Here is a 25,698-nt window from a genome sequence, read left to right as displayed (position 1 = left end):
CATTAATTATTGTTCATCACTTAAAGTTGAAAAGTGAATATTTATTATTGAATTTTGATTAATGAAAAACGGTTAATGAACATACTTCAGCGCGGTCGTGGTATATAAACATAATCAAAGCAACGCGAAGAACATAATCAAAGCAACGTGAAATAGACTTTTTTCAATTCCTGTTGAACATGACACGACAATTTTTATATTATTATCTTTAATTTCCCACCACCTTGCATGAGACTATGGTAAAAAAATAGTGGCGAAAGATACCAGAGGGATATTTAAACTCATAAATCGAAAATTAACTGACAGCACCATGGCTGAACAAGAAAAAGATATACAGACAAACATCAGTACACACGACACAACATACAAAACTAAAGACTAAATCGCACGAACCACACCAAAAACTCAGTTGGGGTAATCTCTGGTGCTCCGGAAGATTTAGGCAGATCCTGCTCCGCAAGTGGCACCCGTCGTGTTGCTCATGTTATCACAAACCCCGTAAATAGTCTAATACGGTAGGTCATTTTCGTAGAAAGGGAACGGGATTTTAGTTACGACATTAGGAACATATTCGATATCATCTATGGGGCTGTGGTCAAAGTAGATCTACATAAACTATTTACAGTTACTTTATTAAACAATTATATTGGAAGTCTTAGTGGATATAAATTAGAAGATATGGAATTATTGCCATATGAGACAACTCTCCACAAGAGACCAACTGTCACAGAAACTCATAACTATAGGTCACCACGGCCTTCAAAATGAGCAAAGACCCATCTATAAAAAGTCCCTAAATGACAAATGTAAATCAATTTAAACGAGAAAACTTACGGCCCTATTTATGAACAAAATAATGAACGAGAAACAAATATGAAACACAACAAGAAACAACAACCACTGAATTACAGGTGCTCGAGAATGATAAGCAGATCCTGCTCCAAATGTGGCACCTGGTGTCTTGTTTTCTTCATATCATTCAAGTACAAATTAAAAGATAAGTCTAATACCGTAGGTCACATCAGAGGAAAAACGTTTGTCCCCCTCCAAAATTGAAATATATCCGTCGTTATTTAGTCGAAATTCCAAAGGAACATAAAAAAAATCTATAATTGTTTAGGATTACTCATGGGTGCTTTTACGAGGACTATATGCTTGGATTCAAAGTGAATAATTAGTACTTTATTCCCTTATACATTGATTTACAGACACAAAAGATATTATATGGGTCTTTTGTCTGCAGAGACATACAAGGAGTAATAGTTATGTAAGAGAGACGAAAGATATCAAAAGTATCGTCAAGCTAGAAAACAAACGGACAATGCCATGGCATCTTCTTTCTTATTTTCGTCCTTCATTTTGAAATCTTTCTCTTTTTCTTCTTCTTCTTAAGAAAATCTTCAACGAAGTTATGACGTGCTTTTACTAGTGGAACTAGGATCTAACTGGTATTGCTTGATTTTTGCATGATGTTACCATTTTTCAGCAATAAGTGCAGACAGGAAATACATATGGATAAGGTGTAAGAGTGAAAGCAACAACGAACTCATCCCGTCGCCAAGTTGTATTCACCTAAGTTTATAGTGATAAAGATAAGAATTTCTAGACTTTGTTGTCATACCACTAGTTCTATACATTACTTATATGGATAAATTATTTTAAGAAAGGGTATTGATACATGACACAGTTCAGAAACGTTTAACAAAATTTTGTCGGTTTGTTTATCATTATTATTGTTTATAAGAACCACGATTAACATAACACATAAGTATGGATATATGGCACGATTGCAAACATGCAGGACACCTATCCACCAAGGTTCATTCACAATTTATTTGAGAAAACCAACTACCTAATCTATTATATAAACAATTGCTTTAAACAAAAATGAGAGACACGGACCAACGACAACCACTGAACTTCAGACTCTTGGCTTTGAACAGACAAATAAAGAATGTGGCAGAATTAAACATGTTAGCAAGAGGACATAACACTATTTTGACACCCCTCCCCCAGGTACGATTGCTTAACCCTATCCAAGCAACCCAACTTAATTGACCACAAAGTTTGTCAAACATCTATTTAGACCAACTTATTGACTATGACTATATCCATCATCAAGCACAATCCATTGCATGGTGACATAGTGACACTTAATTTTTAAATTATAACGGAATTTTTATAAGGGGCTCCCAAGATTACTCTTCCTAAGAAACGTTTTGTACAGTTTGAAATTGCGTTTATACTGGTTATCACCTTTTTGTGTAACTGCCACCTCAGCAAATTTTTAAATATTATCGATTCTATTTGTCACATACTGACCGCATGTAATTTCCCTGACAGATTGTTATTATATTCAAGAGAGTCCGAAGAGATAAGAATTATTACTGTCTTGTTATCTTATGTACAATTACTGTATACAACTTTTAAAATGGCGTTTACTATTTTATTAATTTTTCTTTGTACATCATTAACCGCTTTATGTGAGGGAAGACAAAAAGTCCTAACACTTGCAACTTTGGACACAAATAGTACACAAAGTAAGGTATTGTAGCACTTTTGTATTATTGATTCGAAAACAAATTCAACATACTCAACAAATTTATTATTATAGATGACTTTTGTTCGGTTCACTGTGTCTAATGCAATGTTGAAAGCTATTTGAAAGATTTTTATGAATTGATAATACATAAGTAATGGTCTGGAAACCAAAAAAAGGGTTCCTTGGCATAAGTCATTGAAAATGTGGCGGGAAATGGTTCTCTCCAGATTTTTATTACATTTAACATTGACACCCTTTTCTGTCAAAAAAGTATAACAAAAAAACTATATAACTGTACGTAATAAAACTATGAAGTGAAAAAAAATCAAATGTGAGCAGGCAAATGCACTAATGGCACTACATGGATAAAACCAGAGGATTCCGAATATTTGCCAAAAAGTGAAAAAAATCAACAAGAGAACATCGTCAATCCTAAAATTCTACTCTTCAACAAAACCTTTCGACATTGATCAAAATCTTGCTTGTTTTTTTTTTAATTGAAGCTTTAATCAACTAATTGTTCTTTTACATGTAGAATTTGATACCTATGTGAGAAGAGAGATACTGTTTTATATACTTAGCAAAATAAATGAGACAAACTTTGCCCAGCTCTCATCATCCACAGAGTGTGAAATAAAGATAAACAGCACTGGTGAACAGTGCCAACAATGTCTCGCTGGAGTTTGTCGAAAGTAAGTTAATTGTATAATTACACATTTTATTAACATATAAATGTGTGTGTGTGTGTGTGTGTATGTGTGTAATAATATGTTTTCATCGAACATTTTAAGCATTCAAATTCGCTCTATCTTTTCCGAGTTTGAACTCCTAGACACATGCACAGGCGTTTTTGTTTCGGTAATTATATAGATTTAAGATAGACTAGAAGATAACTGCGAAATTGCGGTACAAAAAGTCAAGTGTTGAAACGAATAGTTTTGAAATCGCTTGCAGTACGTTTCAACTGAGCATGCACGAAAGCTTATAAGACACGAATCGATAACGGTCTCCGAATTGAGATACTTTTTCAAAATTTCGCATTTTCTGTGGAAAATAGATTGCTTCAAAGACAAATTTATGAAATACAAACCACTCCATTTATACATTATATCCCAAATATTTTCTAGTTTTAGAGGAGTTTCGGCTCAATGAATTCGGTCTGTTCCTTAAGTAGTATAGATTTTAGATATACAAATGTGAAGATGTGGTATTGCTGTTAATTCAACAACTATCATCCATTATAGACCAATTGTCGCAGATTTATAAATCTACAGGTTATTCGGCCTTCAAAAATGAACAAAACCCATACCGTAAAGAAAGCAAAAAGATGTTTCGATATGTCAAGACAACTCAAAGGAGAAAACCAACAGCCTGATCTTTGCACAAAACAATAAACGGAAATCAAATATGATAGACACTAACCAACGACAAAAGGTTCACTTTTACATTATATACTGTACCATGTAATATGTATAATTATTATGATATATCTTAATTTAGAAAAAGCATACGTTGACCTTGCAATAAAAAAAAACGAACTTTTGTACTTTTTAGCAATACGAAAATGTTATATTATCAAAGTTCGATAAAACAGATTATGCCAACTATCTTCAAACCAGTATTAGAAGTGAGTAATTTTGTGGACAAAATGGGAAAATCTCTACCAGCTGCTCTGGGATTATTAGGAGAAGAATCCGGATTGTTCCTTGAAGGCCTTGGTCAAATATCTTCTCATCTTGGTTCGGGTTTGACAGGTTTGCAAGAATTCTCTGGAATCGCTTCTAATTTACAGTCTTTGGGAGGCAAATTAACATCCCTCTCAAAAGATGTGGTAAGTGTTAATATCAACAAATTACCAGACTTTAGTAGTCAGGGAAACATTTTAGAAACACTGGTCCAGCTTGGAGCTCAAAGTTTACTTGATCAAGTCAAAAAAGGCTTTTCAAGTATCGGCGATGCATTAACAGATCTTGGTAACAAAGTTGTTGGTGGTATTACAGTCGCTGGGAATGCTGTTATAGATACCGGCAACACTATTGGAAACGCCTTTCATAGTGAGTATACACTTTATTAATTAAGATTTAGAGCTATTATGATGTTGATAAAGGATTGGTATTTAACTACGTCCAGCAGTAAATTACACCAATCCACCATTTTCTACATTTGAAAATGCCTGTACCAGGTCAGGAATATGACAGTTGTTATCCATTCGTTTGATGTGTTTGGACTTTTGATTTTGCCTTTTGATTTTGGATTTTCCTTTTTGAATTTTCCTCGGAGTTCAGTATTTTTGTGTTTTTACTTTTTAAAGGGATATTCAGAACGAGAACACGTTAATCGATATGAATATACATTGTACACCCTGCTTCGTACTAGACCGACACGCTGAGACAAAATACGGAGGACGACATGACAGTAATGTCATCATACCGAACTTATTCAGAGTATGAATCCAAGCCGACCAGTCTTTGCTTTTACTATTTGATGATGCTTGCTTAGCGGAGTAGTAGCAAGTGCCAACTTTAATGTCTTTGATTTGACCTGACTTGGTTCGAACCAAAGACAAACCTCACTAGAGGCGAATACTCAGGCTAGTACGACAAAACAACGTGGGCGGTTATCTAGGATACAGGATATTGATACAATTATGTACAAAATAAAGTCTTGTTCATTTTAAGTTCTTGCTTTTACCAATACAGAGATACACTAGTGATAATGATTAACACCAGGTTATGCAACAATAAATAGTATACGATTTCTTCCATGTGTAAAGGCTTCAATGAAAAATATGACAAATACAAAATGGCAGTCGTAACAATTAGGAGATAACTGTATTGTATGTTAAGCTCCGACGGCATCAATTGATGATTTGATGGTCAAAAATTAATCATTTTGGTTTTGGTTTTGGTGTAGTTTAACATTCTAGTGTGTTAACAATTTAACATGCCCGAATTGTATGCATTAACTTTCGTCACATGCACTTACACTTTTAATGCACTTAACTGTTGACATTTTCGCGATAATGCAAATGTAAAGATTTCTTTTCTTTGATGAGAAAGACGTGAGAGTATGATTAAGAATTTACTTTGTGTGTACTTGAAAAGAAGACCATATCACACTTGAACTATCAAACTGATCATGATATTTTCTTGCTTATAAAGTTCATTTAAACTTCGAAAAAAAATTACTCTAGGTTGCATTTGTTAGTCTTAAGTTTTTTGCGAAATAAAAATTAACTTTAATATATTATGTTGAAAACATAAGCTGAATTATGCAAAATGACTACCTATTTATGTATCTTAGGTATATTTGGAAAGCGTGCTGTGTCTGTGGAGAAACGAGACTGTGACAACCAGTGTGCAGTTTGTGGTAAAATTGATCAAATGTCACACGACACAATGACTATTTTAGCAATAGGTAAATACTTTATGTGAATCTAACATAGTACACTAAGTTAAAGCCTCGGTCACACCTTACCGGATAGCACGAACGGACGCCTAACGGATGAAAATAAAAGTTGTCCGTTGACAAAATTGTTATCCGTTGCGTTGGGAGTCCGTTGATGTACTGACCGAATAAAACGGACGTGTAACAGATGCATAACGGACACACACCGGATATGCAACGTACGAGAAACGGACACGTACCGGACAGAACGGATGTCGAACGTACATCCAACGGACGAGTACCGCATAAAACGGACACCTAACGGAAGCGTACCGGATAAAACGGATGAACAAGATATACGGAAAAATCAAAAGCGACAATAATAATACATGTAAATCGCATAAATATTCAAAATGTTTCTGTGTTACTGGTTTTGGTTTGTTCTTCAAAATTCCGCCAAAGGACATTGTCTGGCCTGAATGAGAACTGTTTGATTGTGAAGACGTGTCTATACTCTAAGATCGATTATGAATAATAAGAATTCATGAACCTTAAGAAACCTGACATACCAATAATTGGCATTTCTGACGCGAAATTTTCAATTGGCATTTATCCGTTTCAGATCCGTTCATCCTCCGTTTTATCCGTTATACGTCCGGTAGAAGTCCGTTTCTCATCCGTTCAACATCCGTTTTATCTGTTAAACGTCCGGTAGAAGTCCGTTGGTGAATTTATCTTCCAGACCTCCAACGGATGTATAACGGACACGTAACGGATACAAAACGGAACCGAAACGGACGAGAACCGTACAAAACGGACGCCTAACGGACGTTCAACGGACATTTTATCCGTTGGACGTCCGTTCAAAGTTTTGAAAATGCTAAAAAAATTTCACCGGACAGAACGGACGTCGACGGATAAACCGTACGCTAAACGGACATGCAACGGATATTGACGGACGTCTAACGGATAAGAACGGACATGAACGGATTGAAAAAAGTTATCCGTTAGGCGTCCGTTCGAGCTATCCGGTAAGGTGTGACCGAGGCTTAAGTCATCGCACTCAAAAACTTTATGGATGCATCGCTGTAGCATTTGGTCCAGGAACACAGTTATTGTCCTTTTCAAAATCTATGGCTTCATTTTTATTTCTCAAATAGAAAGTAGGGGGGGGGGGTAAATTTACACCCTAAAAAAATGGGTCATGAATAATAAAGTTAAGTAGTGATTTGGTCCAGCTAAAGGTTAAAGATTAGTATTCTGGAAACTGTCAAAAGAATTCAAAACCCCCTTGACATAAAATAGACCATATCTAAAATTAGAGCTGATAAAGAGTTCTATAATTTTGAATGGGATATAAAAAAAAATTACTTAGGAAAACAGTAATTCAACCTTTAGAATGAAATTCAAAACAGTGTGGCTGTGGCCATTGATTGACACATTAAATTCATCCATTGACTGGGACAATTTAGGTGAACGTTTGTATGTAACGACCACTGCTTTGAATTTCATTCTATTTAACTATCATGATGGAATGCTTCCTATGTATTTGCTGAGAAATTGCAGTTATATTACCGTGACCAGTATTGTTCGTAATACTATTGTTGACCCCTGTGCAATTACTATCCTCAAGATATTCAAGCACAAGGGATCTCATTTAAACTATCAGGATCTGTGAAGAAAATGTCTATATTTTTTTATTACAGTTTGTGGCGAAGGAATAATATACAATCAACGAAATACTCTTGAGCAAGTCAAATACTTACAAGGAATTTACAACAATACCATCCAAAACCAACTCATTACAAAAGTAAGTATGCTGTTTATCTTATGTTTTTTACATATCAATTTTCATAAAATCATTGTTTCAGATAGAAATTTAGGTTAAATAAGTTACCAAAATTTAAAACACCGTCTTCAGTTTGTAAGTAATATTTCAAATAAAAGAACCTTGGAAATCAACCAGTTCACTTCTGCATCATGCTACTAGCCTAAGGATAAAAAAAAATACAGCTTGGCATCAAGACAAGGTGAAATTTATTATAGCTTCAAGATCATCAACACATATAGCGTTCCTTTCACAGGCAATTTATTCATCATATTTTAAGGGTTTTATTTTTATAACGATATTTCAGACGGACCAAATATACTCCTGCTAATTTATGTGTCTCGGTTTTAAATGGTATAACTTATAACAAATTGACAACTGGCTTCAACAGCAACGAGTAAATCTTAGTAAATTTCTTTTTATGGAATCCAATATACTCGCAAAGATATTTAAAAAACTTGACGATAGTAACATACACAGGAAAAAGTCGCTCTGCAAAAATTTCTCCAATATGGCATGCATACATATGGTATTACATACCATGTATATATATGGTATTACAAACTACTTGGTTATCCTGGCTCTAAGGCGACCATGGTATACAGTACCATGCAATGATGAATATTCCGGATATATGGAGCAAAAACAAATTGCCTCGTCAAGTTTATTTTTAAATGATAATTATTATGCATATAAATATAATTACAGGTTGAGTACGATCCTTTGTCAATTAAAACAGACCACCGAATTGCCTTTTCACGTGCATTTATGACCTACAGTGTCCAGGGAAGTGTGGATAGATTTCAGGCTGATAATGACTTTGAAATAAGCGATCTGAAGAAGTCTGCAAAAGATGTCGCTAAACATATTTGGCAGCTGATGAATTAAATGATTATATTTTGCTATTATCTTAAATTTTTACTATAAACCAAGCCTTTTGATGCAAGTTTATGTATAATATACTGGTTTGTGAAACCACACATTTGCATATAAAACATACACATATTTTATTTGAATGTACTAGTTATAGCAGAGCTCTGACATTTAAGATAGATCTCACCTTTCTTTTAACACTTGAACTCCACACTGATATTTCACTAAGCATCTTCACTCAAATCAAAAACTCCAATATACAATGTCTTAGACTAGACGTGTACGTATATAACATACGTAGAATAATAACTTAGGGATTTATCAATTTTTCTTCGGGAAAGGATGATAAGGTTGTTTTTATAATGTGCTTTGCATTTCGGGGCAATGCAAAGCTGACAATGCGGTATGGGCTTTGCTCTTTGTTGAAGGCTATACGTTGATTTTGAGTTGTTCATTTCTGTGTCATTTTGTCTCTTGGTGAGAGTTATCTCATTGGCAACATATCACGTCTTGTTTTTTATAGTTAAAATTATTTGATTCCTTCAATGAAGTTCCTACGAAATTTTTCATCAACCTATTACCTTTTCCCCGTTTTATTTTTATTAATTATGGCTATGCTGATATTATGAATATGTGTAACATCCAAGATTGCTATAAAGTTAAAGAGGTTAAGATCTAAAATAATTACATTTAAAATCTTTGAATATTTAGAAAACCAAAACCTTATTACTAATAAACACACAAGGAAATACGTGTCCCTTAATAACTTTACTTAGATAATGTTGATTTAAGCTTTATATTTCAAATATTCCAAAACACTTTATAAATATTACCGAAAACAGGCTATCATGCCCTCATCGCGCAGCCGTTTACTAAAAAGATAATAATAACATTCTGATTTAAATGTCATTATACAAATAGTTGATCGGATTTATCCTCAAAAGCATTGTTCCACCTTTTCAACGTATAGTTCAACTTAACAAAATCTTATGCAAACAAATGATCCCCTCAATTGAATTAAAAAACAAATTCATTGATTACTCGCCATGACGAAGTTGCGTACTGTAAAACTTGGTCGTGGTCTTTCTGACAACGGCGGGGTTAACAATAATGTATTATGGTCTGTGATTTAGCAGTTTAAGTGGAATCATTTATCATAAATGGGAGACTTGAATCTTCATATTCTATTTGCAGTTGAATAAGACGCCATGACTAATAAGTTAATATAATTTGCGCCCCCTTGTTTCCACTCATGGTTTATAGACTCATTAATTTATTCTTAGTTCTGGTGTTTAAACATTTATGTAATAAGATCAGTTTAAGGGTACACTAGAGGTAGACTAGTAATTTTTGATGCATCAACTCATTTCATATCAATCATTTTGGATAATAGTTTCTCCGTTCAATAGTCATGGTTAGGTCATTGAAAGGGGGACCACTATGATAAGTCAAAAGTATTTGGTATACAGTTGTATTGGCAATGATCTATATTACGGTTATAACGTGGCGCTGCACCTTTTGTCATTGTCCCCATATTACGGTATTGCAAAAGCGAAACGTGTTATCTGTCAATTAGTTATTTGTTATGATTGTGGATGGCGTCATATCATGGTTGTCCACCCTCGCTTTTAAAATTTGTCTCTTGTCAAAAACTCCTACGATCGGCGATATTGATCGTATATAATCCATTATAATATAAATATTGTATTATAATCAATTGGGATTTTAAAAGTCTTTGTTTACTTAGATCGCATTAATAAATAACTCTTAAATAAAACGGCATTTAAATAGAATTTTGGAATTACAGTGTAACACTCTAGCTCGAAATTGTGACACTTAAAACCAAGGAATGATTTTTTACTTAAAGATTTCAAGAATAGTGTAAATAAGTTATAGTCACTTAAAAGGAAATTCACAATCTTTTCAAATTAAGAATCAATAAATATGTGATCTCATATAGAAATATCACGCTATAATATGAAATCGGAATATTTTTATTTAAAAGGTGTTTTTTTTTAAAAGAATGAAGTATATAAAGATGTTATATGTGTGCATGACAACACAGTATGGTGTTCATGAAATGATGTATATGACAACTGCAAATTCGAATCTTTATGTGGAAACCTATAAATTTGCAAGTGCACACATTTTTTATAGATATTTTAACATAATATCTTAGCATATGTTAAGTTTTAAACCATAAACTAACCATACCGAACACTTTTAAAAAGACACATTTATTCAAATACAAACATCAAAATCGTGCATAAATAATTCTTATACTTGTTTGAATATTACATCTAGCAAACTACACTTAAGTATAGAATGTATTTACTCTAGATCTGTAATTGTCAATGATTAAATTTCCGAAATATTTCAAAATAGCGATTTCCTCATTTTTAAATGAGGTCCGAAAGTGAAATTCATTAATCTTCGAAAAATTAGATTATTGTCACCAATCCGGGCGACACTTCGCATTATCATGTCATCAAGTACATACATGTAGTGGTCACTTTCAAGTTTAAGTATTGACCATTGCAAAAGGTCAATATCTATCAATCTCAATATATTCAGTAAATCGGACAATCTATTTAAGAATTACAATTACCGGTAAGTCAATCCTTAGAAACAGTCCTTGCTAACCAATTTTGAAAGTTGTGGCTATTATTCAAATTACTACATAATCAGCAGAACAATATCTATTTACCGGAATTGTTTTCAGACCGAACCCAATTTGGAATTGCACGTAGTTTTGAAGGGTTGGGGGTGTTAGGAAGGGGGAAGGTTCGGCCCCAGCAAACATGTTGACGGGGTAATCCCGTCACATTCTATTTGTGCTAGTCTCAATTCAGGAGCTTGTTATTGAGTTGTTGTCATGTATTACTGTTTCTCATATTTGTTTTCGTTTATTGTTCTTGTGTTGTGTCGTTAAACCCCTGTACCAGGTTAATGGGATAATTTGCCTTCAAACATGTTCATAAGCCAGGAACAGGTAGTTCAGTAACTGTCGTTGGTTCATGTCGGTCTTATTTGTTCTTGATAAGTTTTTCCGTTATACATTAGGCTGTTAATTCTCTCTTTTGAATAATTGAACATTTTTTACGTCACGGCGGGGCAATTTATAGCCGACTATACGGTTTGGATTTTCCTCATTGTTGAAGGTCGTCCGGTTGTCTCTAAATGCTTACATCTACTTTATTTGAACATTGGTGGATAGTTGTCTCGTTGGCAATATCATATGTTCTTTCTATATTAATGAACAGCAGAGATATCAAACGAAAATTATTTCAAAATTGAAAGACACATAATATAGATATAGGAAGATGGTGTGAGTGCCAATGAGACAACTCTCCATCCAAATAACAATTTATAAAAGTAAACCATTATAGGTCAATGTACGGCCTTCAACACGGAGCCTTGGCTCACACCGAACAAAAAGCTATAAAGGGCCCCAAAATTACTAGTGTAAAAACCATTCAAACGGGAAAACCAACGGACTAATCTATATAAAAAACGAGAAACGAGAAACACGTATAAATTACATAAACAAAAGACAACTATTGAAAATTTGAACATAATGAGTTGTTTAAATCTGTGTAATTATGATATATGACTATTTCTTCGTTTTCCAACAAATGTGTTATTATTTTTTAACGTCACCAGTACAAAAATTATTGCTGCTAATATTATCAATTTTAAAAATAATGGTCCGTGGTTATAAAACCACCAAATTAATTCTCCATCCCAGCTATGCCAGCTTCCACCGTGATAATGTTTAAAATATTTCCCTTCATACAACGCAGGACTTACAATATGTATTTCATGCTTATTTTTATATAATCCATATTTTGCGGTGAAATATAATGGACCTGCAGATAGCAACACTGTTAGGTATGGAATTGGATGTCTTGCCTGAGCTGGTATCAAACCAGATATCACAGATTTCATAAATGGATGACTTTTCGCAGAAATAAGCACCTCTAAAGAAAATCCGTATGGTCTAACTTCCATGACCCCGACCCCTTGATGACCTTCTATACTGGACAATATCTTTCTTATCGATTGATTATTACAACCTATATCCAAATCGGAATAAACGCCGCCATAATGGTACAACAAAAAATATCTTCCCGCGTCTGTCCGTGATATAGGAAAATGATAACTATGAAAAGCATTGTAAAACCATGGATACTTCTCCTTTATGAAAGTGTCTAACATTTTATCGGTCCATAACATATACACGAATTCGTTGTATTTTCGTTTTAATGGATATATCACCGATTGATTGGTCCAAGAGGCTTGAGCGTCTTTCCATTTGTCTGGAACATTTTTAGATTTCCACGTTTGGTGTATGATTAGAGGTATACCATTTACAGTTGTCTCTGAAAGTGGATGTACACTCAATTGTTTTGGTGCCTCTGACATTTTTACCTTCCAGTTGAATCTTAAAATCGATGATATGATTAACAAAAGTAGAGTTATAGCTATACAGATGAGTATTCCAATGAAAATCTTTAGTCTTTTCAGTATTCTAGTCACGGAAGCTTTCCTCATCATATCTGAAAAAAGAAGTGAAGTCTTGAAGCACTTATATCATATTATCATATACCAAAAGAAGATGCGGTATGGTTGCCAATGAGACAACTCCACAAGAGACCAAAATGACACAGAAAATAACAACTATAAGTCAACGTACGATCTTCAACAATGGGTAACATACCGCATAGCGCATTTCGATCCTAGACATGATCGTTTGTTTCTCAATGTAGGTACTAACTTGTTTATAAAGTTATATTTGTTTAATTTTAAGTTATTAATAAGTATATCAACTTCATTTGAACTTTGATGGATATTTGGCGGATAGGTAATCATGCCACATCCTCCATTTATATATCAACAGTAAAAAAAAATATTTTTACCAATGGTCTCTCTCAACTCTCCATTTCTTATATTTTGAAAAAATAATTGGATTTCATACCAGATCATTTTTACTCCAAATGTTATTCATTTGTTTATTTCATTTTGTAACATCAGAGACATATAATACAGATTCAGATTCAATATTTTATTATAGTCTCACCACATACAAACATAAAATGAGATTCACATACATAGATTTAAAACATTAAAACATTTGCATTGCATGTACCAATCTTAAAAAGATTTATGAGAGACTTTTAAGATATACTATATACATATAAACTTATTTTTACACATTTAGAATTAAAAATTCTGACATAATATACATTTTTACTAAATGATATTAAAACATTTGTTTCTTTAAAAACTAGTGAAATAAAATACTATTTCTTCTTAATAAAATGTTGTTGCAGGTTTTGGCAACTATAGCAGCAACATTGTCATTACTAAATAAAAATATAAATTTTTCATTATCTGATAAAAGGTTAAAATGTTCATTAAAATGTAAAGCTTCATGTATCATGATTTGTCTTAGATCCACATATAATGGGCATTTTAAAATGACATGCATTTCATCTTCAACAATAGAGCTACAGTTAAAACATGTCCTCTCGTGGACTTCTTTCTTTTCATATCTTCCAGTTTCTAGTTTTAGTGGAGCTACCCCACATCTAAATTTAGCAAATGAACTTCTGTTCTTTAAAGATATAATATTTTGCAAATAATTTTCAGTACAATAGTTATTTTTAAACAATTTGTAAGTTCTTAATTTACTTCCCTCTGCATATGCAGCAACTCTTGTGCACCAGTTTGATTTAAAATTATCAAATACATCCTCCTCAATTTGTTTAATACAATTTTTGTTTAATACATTTGATTCAAAATTACAATATTGCTCATAATTATACAATTTTAACATTTCTATAACTCTAAAACTCCAGTTTTTAATTCTAGTATTACACTTTCGTATAGACCACTTAAAAATTTTAAAATTTATCCTGTGTGGGTCCATTATGGAACACCTAGCCCAATGTCTCAAGACACTTGACCATTGTTTAACGCATGGAGGTTTCCAGCCCATATCACCAGCTATGGCATCATTTGGTGTGTATTTGCCAACACCCATGAAAAATCTCATGGCCCTGTTTTGGACTGCATTTATACATTATATGTTCTGGTAACACTAGTAACAATAAACTAGTAATGAGTAATTTTAATCAATATTTGGTGGGCTTTGTGTTGCATAATTTGTAGTTTTCTGTGAACTTTTGTTTAAAAAAATTAAGATATTTATGTGATTGGTAATGAGCACACAAATGACATAAATTAACATTTATGTATGTAGGTCACCGCACGGCCTTCAACAATAAGCAAAAACCCTTATGCATAGTCAGCTGTTAAAGGCTCCGAAATGACAAATGTAGAACAATTCAAAGGATAAAACTAACGGCCTGGTTAATGAACAAAATAATGAACGAAAAACAAATGACATAAAGCACCAAACGACAACCACTGAATTACAGGCTCTTGACTTGTAACGGGCATATACAGAATGTGTCGGCGTTAAACATGTTAGCGAACGCCAGACCTTCTATCCCCCCTTAGCATGTGAAAGTGGTTTGTTTGTAAGAGAAATGTCAAAATATGTGACAAGTTTTAATCCGTTTAAATGACACTCAAAACTAAATATTAATAATAAAATGACCAAGAGTGATTTAGGTCAAACTCATAAATCGAAAAGAATTTGCGAAAAACAACCTGATTTTCTTTTTATGCGCTTTATTTTTCTTTCTTTTTTTTAATTTAATTTATTTTATCGCAATTTCTCTCAAAAATGTTTTACCATGAATATTGTAGCAAATAATAGCGGTTTAATCGACAAAATGATGCAATTAGGATAATATTATTAACAGAAATGTAGGACGAATCTTCGGATGGGGTCTGGATGCGCAATGAAGTAAATAAACATGCATTAAGAGTTTATGTGGGTAAAATGAAATAAATCCTAGAGTTTTCCATATAATTCCATCAATTTAGTACAATCAAATCATACTTTACCACAGTAGAAAATATTCACTTTTCTCTACTAGTAAATTTAGTAATGTTTTTATCTGGTTCTAGATTACCGTCCGCCATGTTGCCGTGACGGATTTGTTTTCAGATGAATGTCATTTCGAACATTTACGCACGTTCCATATTATATTGTTTATTTTTTTCCGCTGTACTTCTTATTTTTTCCAGCAATTCGTCATTCTATATCTATGTAAAAATATTTAGATTGTACATTAAGAGCGTTGGAGTACTAATGTGCGGAGTCCATACCAATAACTTTTACTCCTCTGTATGTCTATAAGTTTAGTTTATTTAGTAAGAACAAATTAATACAAATACTCCTGTCCAATTATTTATGTACAACTCGTACAACGGAAAAGATTAAATGAATGTGGTAAGTACATCTTGAGACCATTGTAGTCTCAGGTACATCTAATCTTTAATTAATATTTAGTGGGATTCGTGTGGTTTTTTCAGTATACGGATATGGATAGTAAACTGCAAATTGCTAGAAAACAAAGAAATATCGATGTCATCGTCAAATATGTTTATAAAGTAATACAAATACACAGGAAATACTAAAATAAATATAAAAAAACCATTGATATTTGATTAACAAAATTTAATCTGCTAACCGAGTCCCTGTGGAATGAATGACTTGCAATAAACAAAAACTGACACACAAGGAGTGATACAATGTATCAGACCAAAAAACATAATCAATAATTATATATATTAATTCATTTAGAGGGGCATTAGCTATGAGAAACTAAAAATTGAAAAATTATGTGTTTTGTTTAATCTTTAATAAAAATGAAATAATAATTCGCTTTTAGTAGCCAGTTTAGTACAATTCTGTCAAATATGCAAATAAACATCGCTGGTGAATTATTCTATTGCAAGTAAATAATTCAACCTATTGAATCCGTGTTCATGCGACGGCTTCGATTTAACTACTTGAGAAAAAGCATTATTTGTAAATTTTCTGCGCTAAGCCTTTTTATTTTTGTTCTCATTTTCTTTTTTAATCGCTTTTGTTTTCAAAATACTTGAACATGAATGTTACTTACATAGAATTAATATTGTAGAAAATGATAGCACGAGTATCGACACAGTGTAATGCAATAAGATAATAAGATTATAATAATTATTTTCTATTTATCGTGTTTATAAAAATTAGGAAAATGTTTACCTGATTCAGGATTACCGTCCGCCATTTTGCTGTGCAGGATTTTGTTCATTTGAATGACATACATTGTATTTCGAATGAACAGTTAAGCACGTTCTAAATTAAATTGTTTTATGACTTCTCTGTACTACATGTACTATACAACAATAAAGCTATAAAACTTCATATGACTTGTAGTCGTATATTATGAAAATGACTATAGTATAAATAATTTATTGAGCATTTGGCAGATAATTGTGACACATTCTACAAAGTCAATACACCTGTTAGTCTGCTCACTTTTGTAAGACCTGGTCCTGATGTTGATTCCCAGGTGTCCGGTTTATTACCGTGTTTGTTTTATCGTATAACTATGGATTCTTTTCACTGCTGTGAATTTGATACGATATTTCTCCACTCGAGCCAGTAAACTTTTAAAACAAATAACGCGAAGCTCGCCGGACGATTTAAATATTGAACATTTTACTATTGATAATTGAGAAATATTGTCTTGCATGAGCTTTGGTAGTAGAACTTGTTTCTCTGGTTATTAATATGTGATAAGCAGACAACTAAAACCTTTCTTTCATTAGAACTATGTGATCTGTCTATGTAATGACATCAAGCATAACATTATGGCCGCATTTTCCCTGATGTATCAAGAAGAGAGCAAGACAACTTGTCGTAATAATTAAAGTTTGACCAATAAAAACAGATATCAAACAAACAAGACATTAATCAAATAAAAAACAAAAAACAAAAAGATCAGGAAAGAGATAAATCGGTAAAGAATAAGACCCGTAAGACCAATTTTGACTTCAAAATATAGTATGTTTACAAATCTGTATCCCAAGCTACCCGCGACATAATAAATTATGTTAGTCTAATTTTATGATAATCTTACTTATAATCCATAACTGTTTGTTAACTCAGAGTGTTGTATGTTGCTTTTAAAATATGAAACCTGCCACAAAATAGTAAATAACACTGAAAGTTGCGTTTCACACGTATTAAACAAACAACTTTGAATCTGTTCAATCTTTTATGAAAATCATTCTATAACAATTTCTAGGCAGATTTTTGTCCATCGTTTTTTTTTTTTTTTTTTTTTTTTTTTAAATAAATCCGTTTTCTGATTTCAATAATAAATATTTCATCCCATTTTTGTTTTATAAAACACTATAGAAACATTATTTATGTCGAAATCATCAAAAATCGAGGGGTATAACGTAAACAATGGAGAGCGTCTAACTTACTTTGTATATGACACACTGTTTGTTATAAACACCTGCCTCTTATTGAAGACGGACTCCCATGTTTCTGTTGGTTATTTGTGTTGATTGCACGACTGCTGTCTTATTGTCAGGTATCCCCCATTTATTTTTCGTATATACACCTTAGATTGGTAAAATAAAGTATCAACAAAAATACAAAACTTCAACAGCTTAATTATAAAAAGGGGGGTAGTCTTTAAACCTGACACACCAAACGCTTGGTTATATCAATCAACGGAACGATTGGAAAAAGTGTTTTAAACCAGTGTTTTGGAAAAATTGAAGTCTGAAATTCAAATAAGATTAAGGATTTGAACCAATTTTCATATATGTGCGATGCAGAGGTTTTCAGATGTGGTATGATTGCCTTTGAGACAACTCTCCATATCAAAGTTATAACTTATAAAATTAAACCATTATAGGTCAAAGTACGGCCTTCATCACGAAGCCTAGACACCCGACGAACATCAAAATATAAAGGGCCCCCAAACTGACTAATGTAAAACCACTCAAACGGGAAAACCAACGGTCTTATTAATCTATATAAAAAAACGAGAAACGAGAAACACATATAAATCACACCAACTGCTGAACATCAGACCAGTTAAGATTAAAAGTATTTTAACATTTAATGGCCAAAATGCTCACTATATGCCTTACCTTCATAAACATCATAATAACTCCTCGTTGGTAACATCATACTAGTGTCCATTTAAAAATTAAATATTTTAACGTTGTTTACGTTCTCTGAACAAACATAATGTGTGCTGTCCAATGTTATACTGCAAATGGATTTTATGAATGTTTAACACGAAGACCGTCTAACAATATGTTTAAATATTTATAACTGTTTGAATTTTCCATTTAAAAGAGACACCTTATCCTATTTAATTGGGCATGATATAATGCAGAACGTTCTGCCAAACATCGTCTGTAATTTTTAAGGACAAGACTCCATCATATATACATTGTATGTATATTTTGCAGAACTGAAAAAAGGGGGAGGGGTTTCAATGGAAGTCTTACATTTGTAGTTTCCTTTGCTTATATTTTACTAATTGGACACAACAAAATCTTTAAGACGTTGATTTTATGCTGTGACAATTGCAGTTTCAATTAATAAAATCAAGAAACACATGTTTACAAGAAATAAACTTACCTTACAAATTCTCTATATTTTGTCCACAAATTTACGAAATTAATAAACAATGTCAACAAACGTGTTTCGCCATGAATAACTACATGTACTAATTATTTTATTGGCATGAGTGAACACATTACTATTTTGCAAACAATGGGGATTTAAAAATAGTTGGGTCGATTTAAATCTAAAACCCGGACATTTTAAAATTTACTTTACCCATAAAACGCATACTATACTAGATGATTAAAATAATTTTGACACAATGTACACGTAATTTTATTTAATAGGGTGTATTATTACATGTATATTGTATTTCGGATCCATATCTACCCCCAGATTATGTACCAGTTTTTCTGATCACGGCTATATACTAATTAGTTAATTGGTACATTGACAACAATACAGTACAAGTAATAGCTTTTATAAAAAGCTTGCCGTTTTTTTTTAAGTTACACATAAAATTGTATACTTTTTGCTTTGTAGTTTCATCTATTCAGAATACTGCTCTGCCTATAAGTTGCAATGGGGAGGGGGGGGGGGGAGGGGGATAATGAAGTGGAATATAGGAAAGGCCAAACTTGATATATTATTTTTAGCATACACAGAAAACTGTGTACTTTTTGCTTTGTAATTTTATCCATTCAGAATATTGCTCTGCCCATAAACTGCAATGGGATGATAATAAAGTGGAATAGAGGAAAGGCCAATAAATTATTTTAAGCATAAAACATTTTCTTTTTAAGTGTTGCTTTTTTAACCAATGGAAAGAGCGTTAAAAGTTCTTATACATATCACCTAAGTTTTTCCTGTTCGGAAAACATTATACCGGCCCGCCAAGTTCGCTGTGTGACTATGCCAAAAATCATCAGCTGAAGTTTCATTAGTTGTCGTTTTTTTTTTTTTTTTTTATTCAACAATATATTGCTTGCTGTTAACAATTTACTTCACTAGTCCAGCATTCTAGTGAAGGGTATCTTTATTTTAACAAGAAATCCAGGATTTCTCTCTGTTTAACAATAAAACATTACAATTTATCTAATCTATGTTATAAATATTTCATTTTCAACCGTAAATAAATAAGTATATATGAAATTTTAATTTATCAATAAGTGTATCTAGCTTGTTTGGAAAGAAAAAGTTTCCGGAAATAGTTCACACTTGCAGTTATCGATTTTATATTATTGTATTAATATCTCTTCCTGGTTTGGAAATTACCAGTTTAAAATAGTGATTTATGATTAATATAATTAGCAATTCACAGGTATGTATTAATGTTTCGATTCTGGAAAAAAAGATAGTATGTAAATTTTTTTCTTTTTTTTTTTAAACGATAAAAACAGTGGATAACAAATACCGTTATCTCCACGCTTATCGGTGATAGGTAAAATTATTTCTCTAAATCAGTTCCGGATCTAAAAAAAATATTATATTATCCTTTTTCTTTTCTTTTTTGCTAGATTATACATTTGCAAACATAAAAAAATTATTACAACAATTTGACAACTTTATCAAGTAGACATTTATTCTTAGTATGTTTACTAGTTGCCTGCACTTTGTAGCTGTACATGAATTCTGCTTTAAATACAGAATATACATCTAAAGATTTTGTTTTCTGTTCAGACATATAATTTGCCTTATATATACAAAACATTATAATAGTAATCAGATAATTAATTTCATAGACAAGACAAGACAAGACAAGACAATATTTTATTTAAGTCTCACCTCTTCATTATATAAAACATACAAGCAGTTGATAAAACAACATCATAAAACATACAAGAGCCACTCTAAAAAGAGTTATGAGAGACTATCTAAAATGTATATACAATATTTACACTAAAATTAGCTATATAAAATACATTTTCTTTTCAATAAAATGTCATTGCAGATTTTGGCAGTATAAAAGTACATATTTTCATTTGTGAATAAAAATATAAATTTATCGTCATCAGACAATTGCATAAAATTAACATTAAATAGAGATGCTTGATAAAATAAATAACAACGCAAATCTTCATACAGAGGACAATTCATTAAAACATGTTTTTCATCTTCAATTAAAAGATTTTCATTACAAATACTGTTATAACAAATTCTATTTTCAACTAAAAGACCTTCATACCTTCCGGTCTCAATTTTCAAAGGAGCCGTACCACTTCTAAATTTGGCATAGGCACTCCTATATTTACCAGGTATAATATTTAATAAATAATTTTCTTCACCAAATTCATTTTTGAACAGTCTGTAAGTACGTAGTTTACTACGCTCGTTTGACATTAAATCAATATACCATTGCTCTTTAAATCTATTGAAACAGATATTCTCAATATTTTTTATAACATGTTTATCAATAATCAAATTAGTATTACAAAAATGTTCCATATCAAGTTCTTTAAACTTTGTGTGTACTCTGAAATTCCAATTTTCAGTCTATTATTGCATATATTATTTGCCCATATAAAAACTTTTTTGTTTATTCTATTATCACACATTTTTGTAAATCTACTATAAGTTCTAAAAATACATGTCCATTGTTTTACAATACATGGCATCCAGCCCATATCACCATATAGGGCTAAATTAGGTGTGTACTTTCCAACACCCATGAAAAAACGCATTGCCCTATTTTTTACAGCATTTATACAAGAGTATTCTTTACTTCCCCATATCGCAGCACCATATTCAATTACAGACATAACAAGAGTGTCAAAAAGCTTAGTAAAAGTAGAATATTCAAACCCACCATTTGCTTTGCATTTAGCAATTAGTAAACCTAACGATCTGCTGGCTGATTTTGCTACAATTTTCGCCATCTCGTTATAATAGTATTGCTCATCATTTATTTTATAACCCCATACTAAATTTTTTAATGTTAGAATATTATTATTAATATTCAGTTTTTCTAAGAGTTTTTTAATTTTACTCCAGAAATTATCAAGAAAGTGACATTTAAGAAACATGTGATCATAATCCTCTGTGGTGTTGCAATAGTGACAATTTGAAATATCGCAGATCCTCCACTTTTTCAATAAAACTTTACAAGGTAAAATAAAGTGTAGCAATTTCCAACGGAACACTTTGTATTTGTTATCTTTTAAAAAATGATGAACAAACTTTAACATATTACACGAAAGACTCTTAATGTATTCAAGGTTAAGCATTGTCTTCCATTTGTAAAAACCAACAGGTATTTCAATTTCATTCTTAATTAATATAGTATAAATTTTTCTGGTATCTACATTTTCTAAATATTCTTTTTTGTTACAATTATTATTTATATGTATTGCATAGGGCGTTTTTACTTTAGTTTTCTTTGAATTTTCCTGTTTTAAAATCTTTAACCATTCTCTTGGAAAAGCTTTCTTTAATTGGTAAAATTCTGACATCCAGTTACTTTTTATTTTAAGCTTTTGTAAAATAAAATTCTCTTCTATATTACCATTTTCATCAATGATGTCATTAACAAAGATAATATTACTATTTATCCAGTTTTGGAATAAAAGGCATTTATTTTTTATCTTTATGAAATGATTTCCCCAAATAACTTCTTGACGTATAGATCTAAAGTTTTTTGGCTGTTGTACTTTTTTATTAGTTATCCATGCTTTAACAATGTTGAAATAAAATTTTGGCAGCTCCTTTAACTCTGGAATAGTCAGTATTATCAATATTCATATGAAAGATAAGGAAATCTTTTCCAAACTTATTGAAATAAAAAAGTGGAATAATTTTCCAATTTTTTTAGATCTCCATTAATTAACCTTTTGATCCACCCAATTTTGATAGATTCTATATATTTATTTATGTTTATCATTTTTAAACCCCCATCTAGTTCACCAAAGCTAAGTACTGTGCGTTTAACCTTTTCTCTTTTGCTTTTCCATAAAACATTATAGATAATTTTTTTAAATTTAACAATATATTCTTTTTCAATATGTGAAACAGATGCTAAAAAGGTAATATTTGGTATAATCAATGATTTGATAACTGTTATTTTACCAATCATTGTTAAATGTCTTTTCTCCCAATTTTTAATAATCTTTTCAGACTTTTTTATTTGCTTTTCTGCATTAAGTTTATGACATTCATTTTTGTTGCAACCGAAAAAAATTCCTAAACATTTCACTGGTTTGTTTGTAAAGTTGATGTTTTCATATTTTTCTTTGCAATGTTTGTTTTCCTAACCAAATGCCTTCTGTTTTTGATCTGTTTAATTTAAGCCCTGATAAAGTGCCAAATATTTTAATCATGTTTAATACTTTTGAAATGTCTTGTTTTGTTTTTAAAAAAAGTGTTGTGTCATCTGCGAGTTGACTGATTTTTAAAGAATGTGTTTTCCCATCTATTTTGATTTCAAATCCTTTAATATTATTGTCTTGTCTTATTCTACATGCTAATATCTCGACAGCAATAACAAAAATTAAAGCACTGCACGGACATCCTTGTCTAATCCCTCGAAAAATGTTGAGGGGTTCAGATATCCACCCATTATTGATCACTGAGCTTTTAATGTCTGTATACAAAGTTTTTATCCATTTGAGCATAGAATCTTGAAAGCCAAATTTTTTTAATGCTGAGAACATGAAATCCCATTCTAAAGAGTCAAAAGCTTTTGAAAAGTCTAAAAATAATAATGCTCCTTCTATATTAAATTTTTCTGCATAATCAATTATATCCTGGATCTGTCTGATGTTATAACCTATATATCTATTTTTTACATACCCATTTTGATCTTCATGGATAATTTTTGGTAAGACATTTTTAATGCGCTGAGCTAATGAATATGCTATTAATTTTGTATCTACATTTAATAAAGTTATGGGTCTATAGTTATCTAAACTCAGTGGATGATTTTTTTTATGGATAGGAGAGATAACTCCTAATTTCTGAGAAGTTGTTAACTCCCCTTTTTTATATGAAAAATTAAATGTGGATACAATGAATTCTTTTAATTCTTCCCAAAATGTTCTATAAATTTCTTCGCTTAAACCATCAATTCCAGGTGATTTGTTCAATTTCATCTTAAATAGTGAATCTGTACATTCATATATAGTTAATTTTCCTTCCATAATATCACTCTCTTGTGTTGTTAATTTATGATCAATATTTGTATCATTAATATAATCATTTATAAATTTTATATCTGGATTTGTACTTTTATAAATATCTTTATAGAATTCTTTCTCTAATTGTAAAATTTTGGATGAGTCAGTTGTCGTTTGTTACAGTGCATTATATTTTCTTTTCGTTTGTTATTGTTTTGTACATAAAGCAATAGAGCATGTGTTATTAACTTACACTTCAGGTGATTATGCTTCAAATATTTGCAACATTACATAAAACAAAACACAATGAACCAATGATTATAGAAATGAAGTCACCCTGATTTGACTGGCAAAACCTTTGCGGAGAGATCATGTTGATTGACACTGATTTATCAATACACGGTTTCATCCAGTCAGATAAGTCATAAGTAAGGTAAGTGTATGCCTTGTGTTGGTCTGCTGGCTTCTTTAACTGAGCAAAATGTCTGCATATATCCAACATTGTATTGTTCAGTTTATGACCAAACTCAGTAAAGTAATTTAATTGATGAATTCAAACACACTTACTGTTATCTTGATATTTTTTCGTTCAATAATCAAGAATTTTCTAAATATACTGCAGAAATTTACCCAAAGGAACTTATGTTTAATAAATCAAATTAAAACGGTATTACTGTCCATTCCTAGATTTGGACATTTCGGTTTTACACGGGAGACTCGTAACTTAGATTTACGACAAATGGGACGATTTTTCGTTCTCTATTGTTTATTTTCCCTTTTTGGACGGTGATGTTCCGTTTGCACCATCTTACTGTTTTTATATTTCACATCTCGTGTCCTGTGCCCGTGTCTGTTGTGACGTAAATCATTACGCTAGGGATTTTGTTACCGCAAATTACTTAAAACGTGAAAAGGTTACTAAATCATTCAATAGATATGAAGATTTGGTTTTGAAGTTTAGTTGTACCTGTAGTAAACTTATTTCAAACGGGATAGCACATCTTCATTTTTATTGAGATATAGTTTTTCGTGCCTGGAAATTTAGAAACGATCATAGTAAACGTATCGATCCTATAAATAAACTTACACTAAAAGGCTACCAATTTAACACTAATTCGATCATTGAATATTGTTTTTACTGGTATTAATATTGATTTTGTCATCAGTAAATTAAAAGCAAACTAAATATTAATGTTAGATAATGTGCACATTCATGGATCTACAATCTGTCGATACATGTATATTTGCATTGCACAAGGTCTTGTTTTTCTGAATATATTATATGACGTCTTTACACTAAATCCAATGGATTTGTATTGATTAAAAATTTAGTCTTAAAAGCTTGATTTTTTTATTAGTTGTTAGTAGCTTTGAACTAGCTGCCAGTAACTGCCAGTACTCTGAGATATGTACTTCGTGTTTTTTGTTGTTGGGATACACAAGTACCCAGCCACGCCCACTG

General features: G+C 31.6%; 1 protein-coding gene and 1 long non-coding RNA gene across 2 annotated transcripts; one reads left to right on the top strand and one right to left on the bottom strand.

The window, feature by feature from the left end:
- Nucleotides 1-2,388: 2,388 nt before the first annotated feature.
- Nucleotides 2,389-8,660, top strand: LOC139490322 (uncharacterized). The gene is made up of 6 exons (XM_071277149.1): nucleotides 2,389-2,540; nucleotides 3,078-3,234; nucleotides 4,097-4,596; nucleotides 5,846-5,959; nucleotides 7,636-7,739; nucleotides 8,466-8,660. The coding sequence occupies exons 1-6, from the start codon at nucleotides 2,432-2,434 to the stop codon at nucleotides 8,643-8,645; spliced, it is 1,164 nt and encodes a 387-aa protein (XP_071133250.1). The 5' UTR covers nucleotides 2,389-2,431; the 3' UTR covers nucleotides 8,646-8,660.
- A 3,552-nt stretch (nucleotides 8,661-12,212) lies between these two features.
- LOC139488333 (uncharacterized) lies at nucleotides 12,213-19,318 on the bottom strand. The gene is made up of 2 exons (XR_011655991.1): nucleotides 19,204-19,318; nucleotides 12,213-13,189 (listed from the first exon to the last, which is right to left on the bottom strand). It is a non-coding gene; the product is annotated as an uncharacterized lncRNA (long non-coding RNA).
- Between the last annotated feature and the right edge of the window lie 6,380 nt (nucleotides 19,319-25,698).

Source organism: Mytilus edulis, chromosome 9 (assembly GCF_963676685.1).
Source record: "Mytilus edulis chromosome 9, xbMytEdul2.2, whole genome shotgun sequence".
Taxonomy (NCBI): Eukaryota; Metazoa; Mollusca; class Bivalvia; order Mytilida; family Mytilidae; genus Mytilus; species Mytilus edulis.
This window is presented reverse-complemented; position numbering and strand designations above follow the sequence as displayed.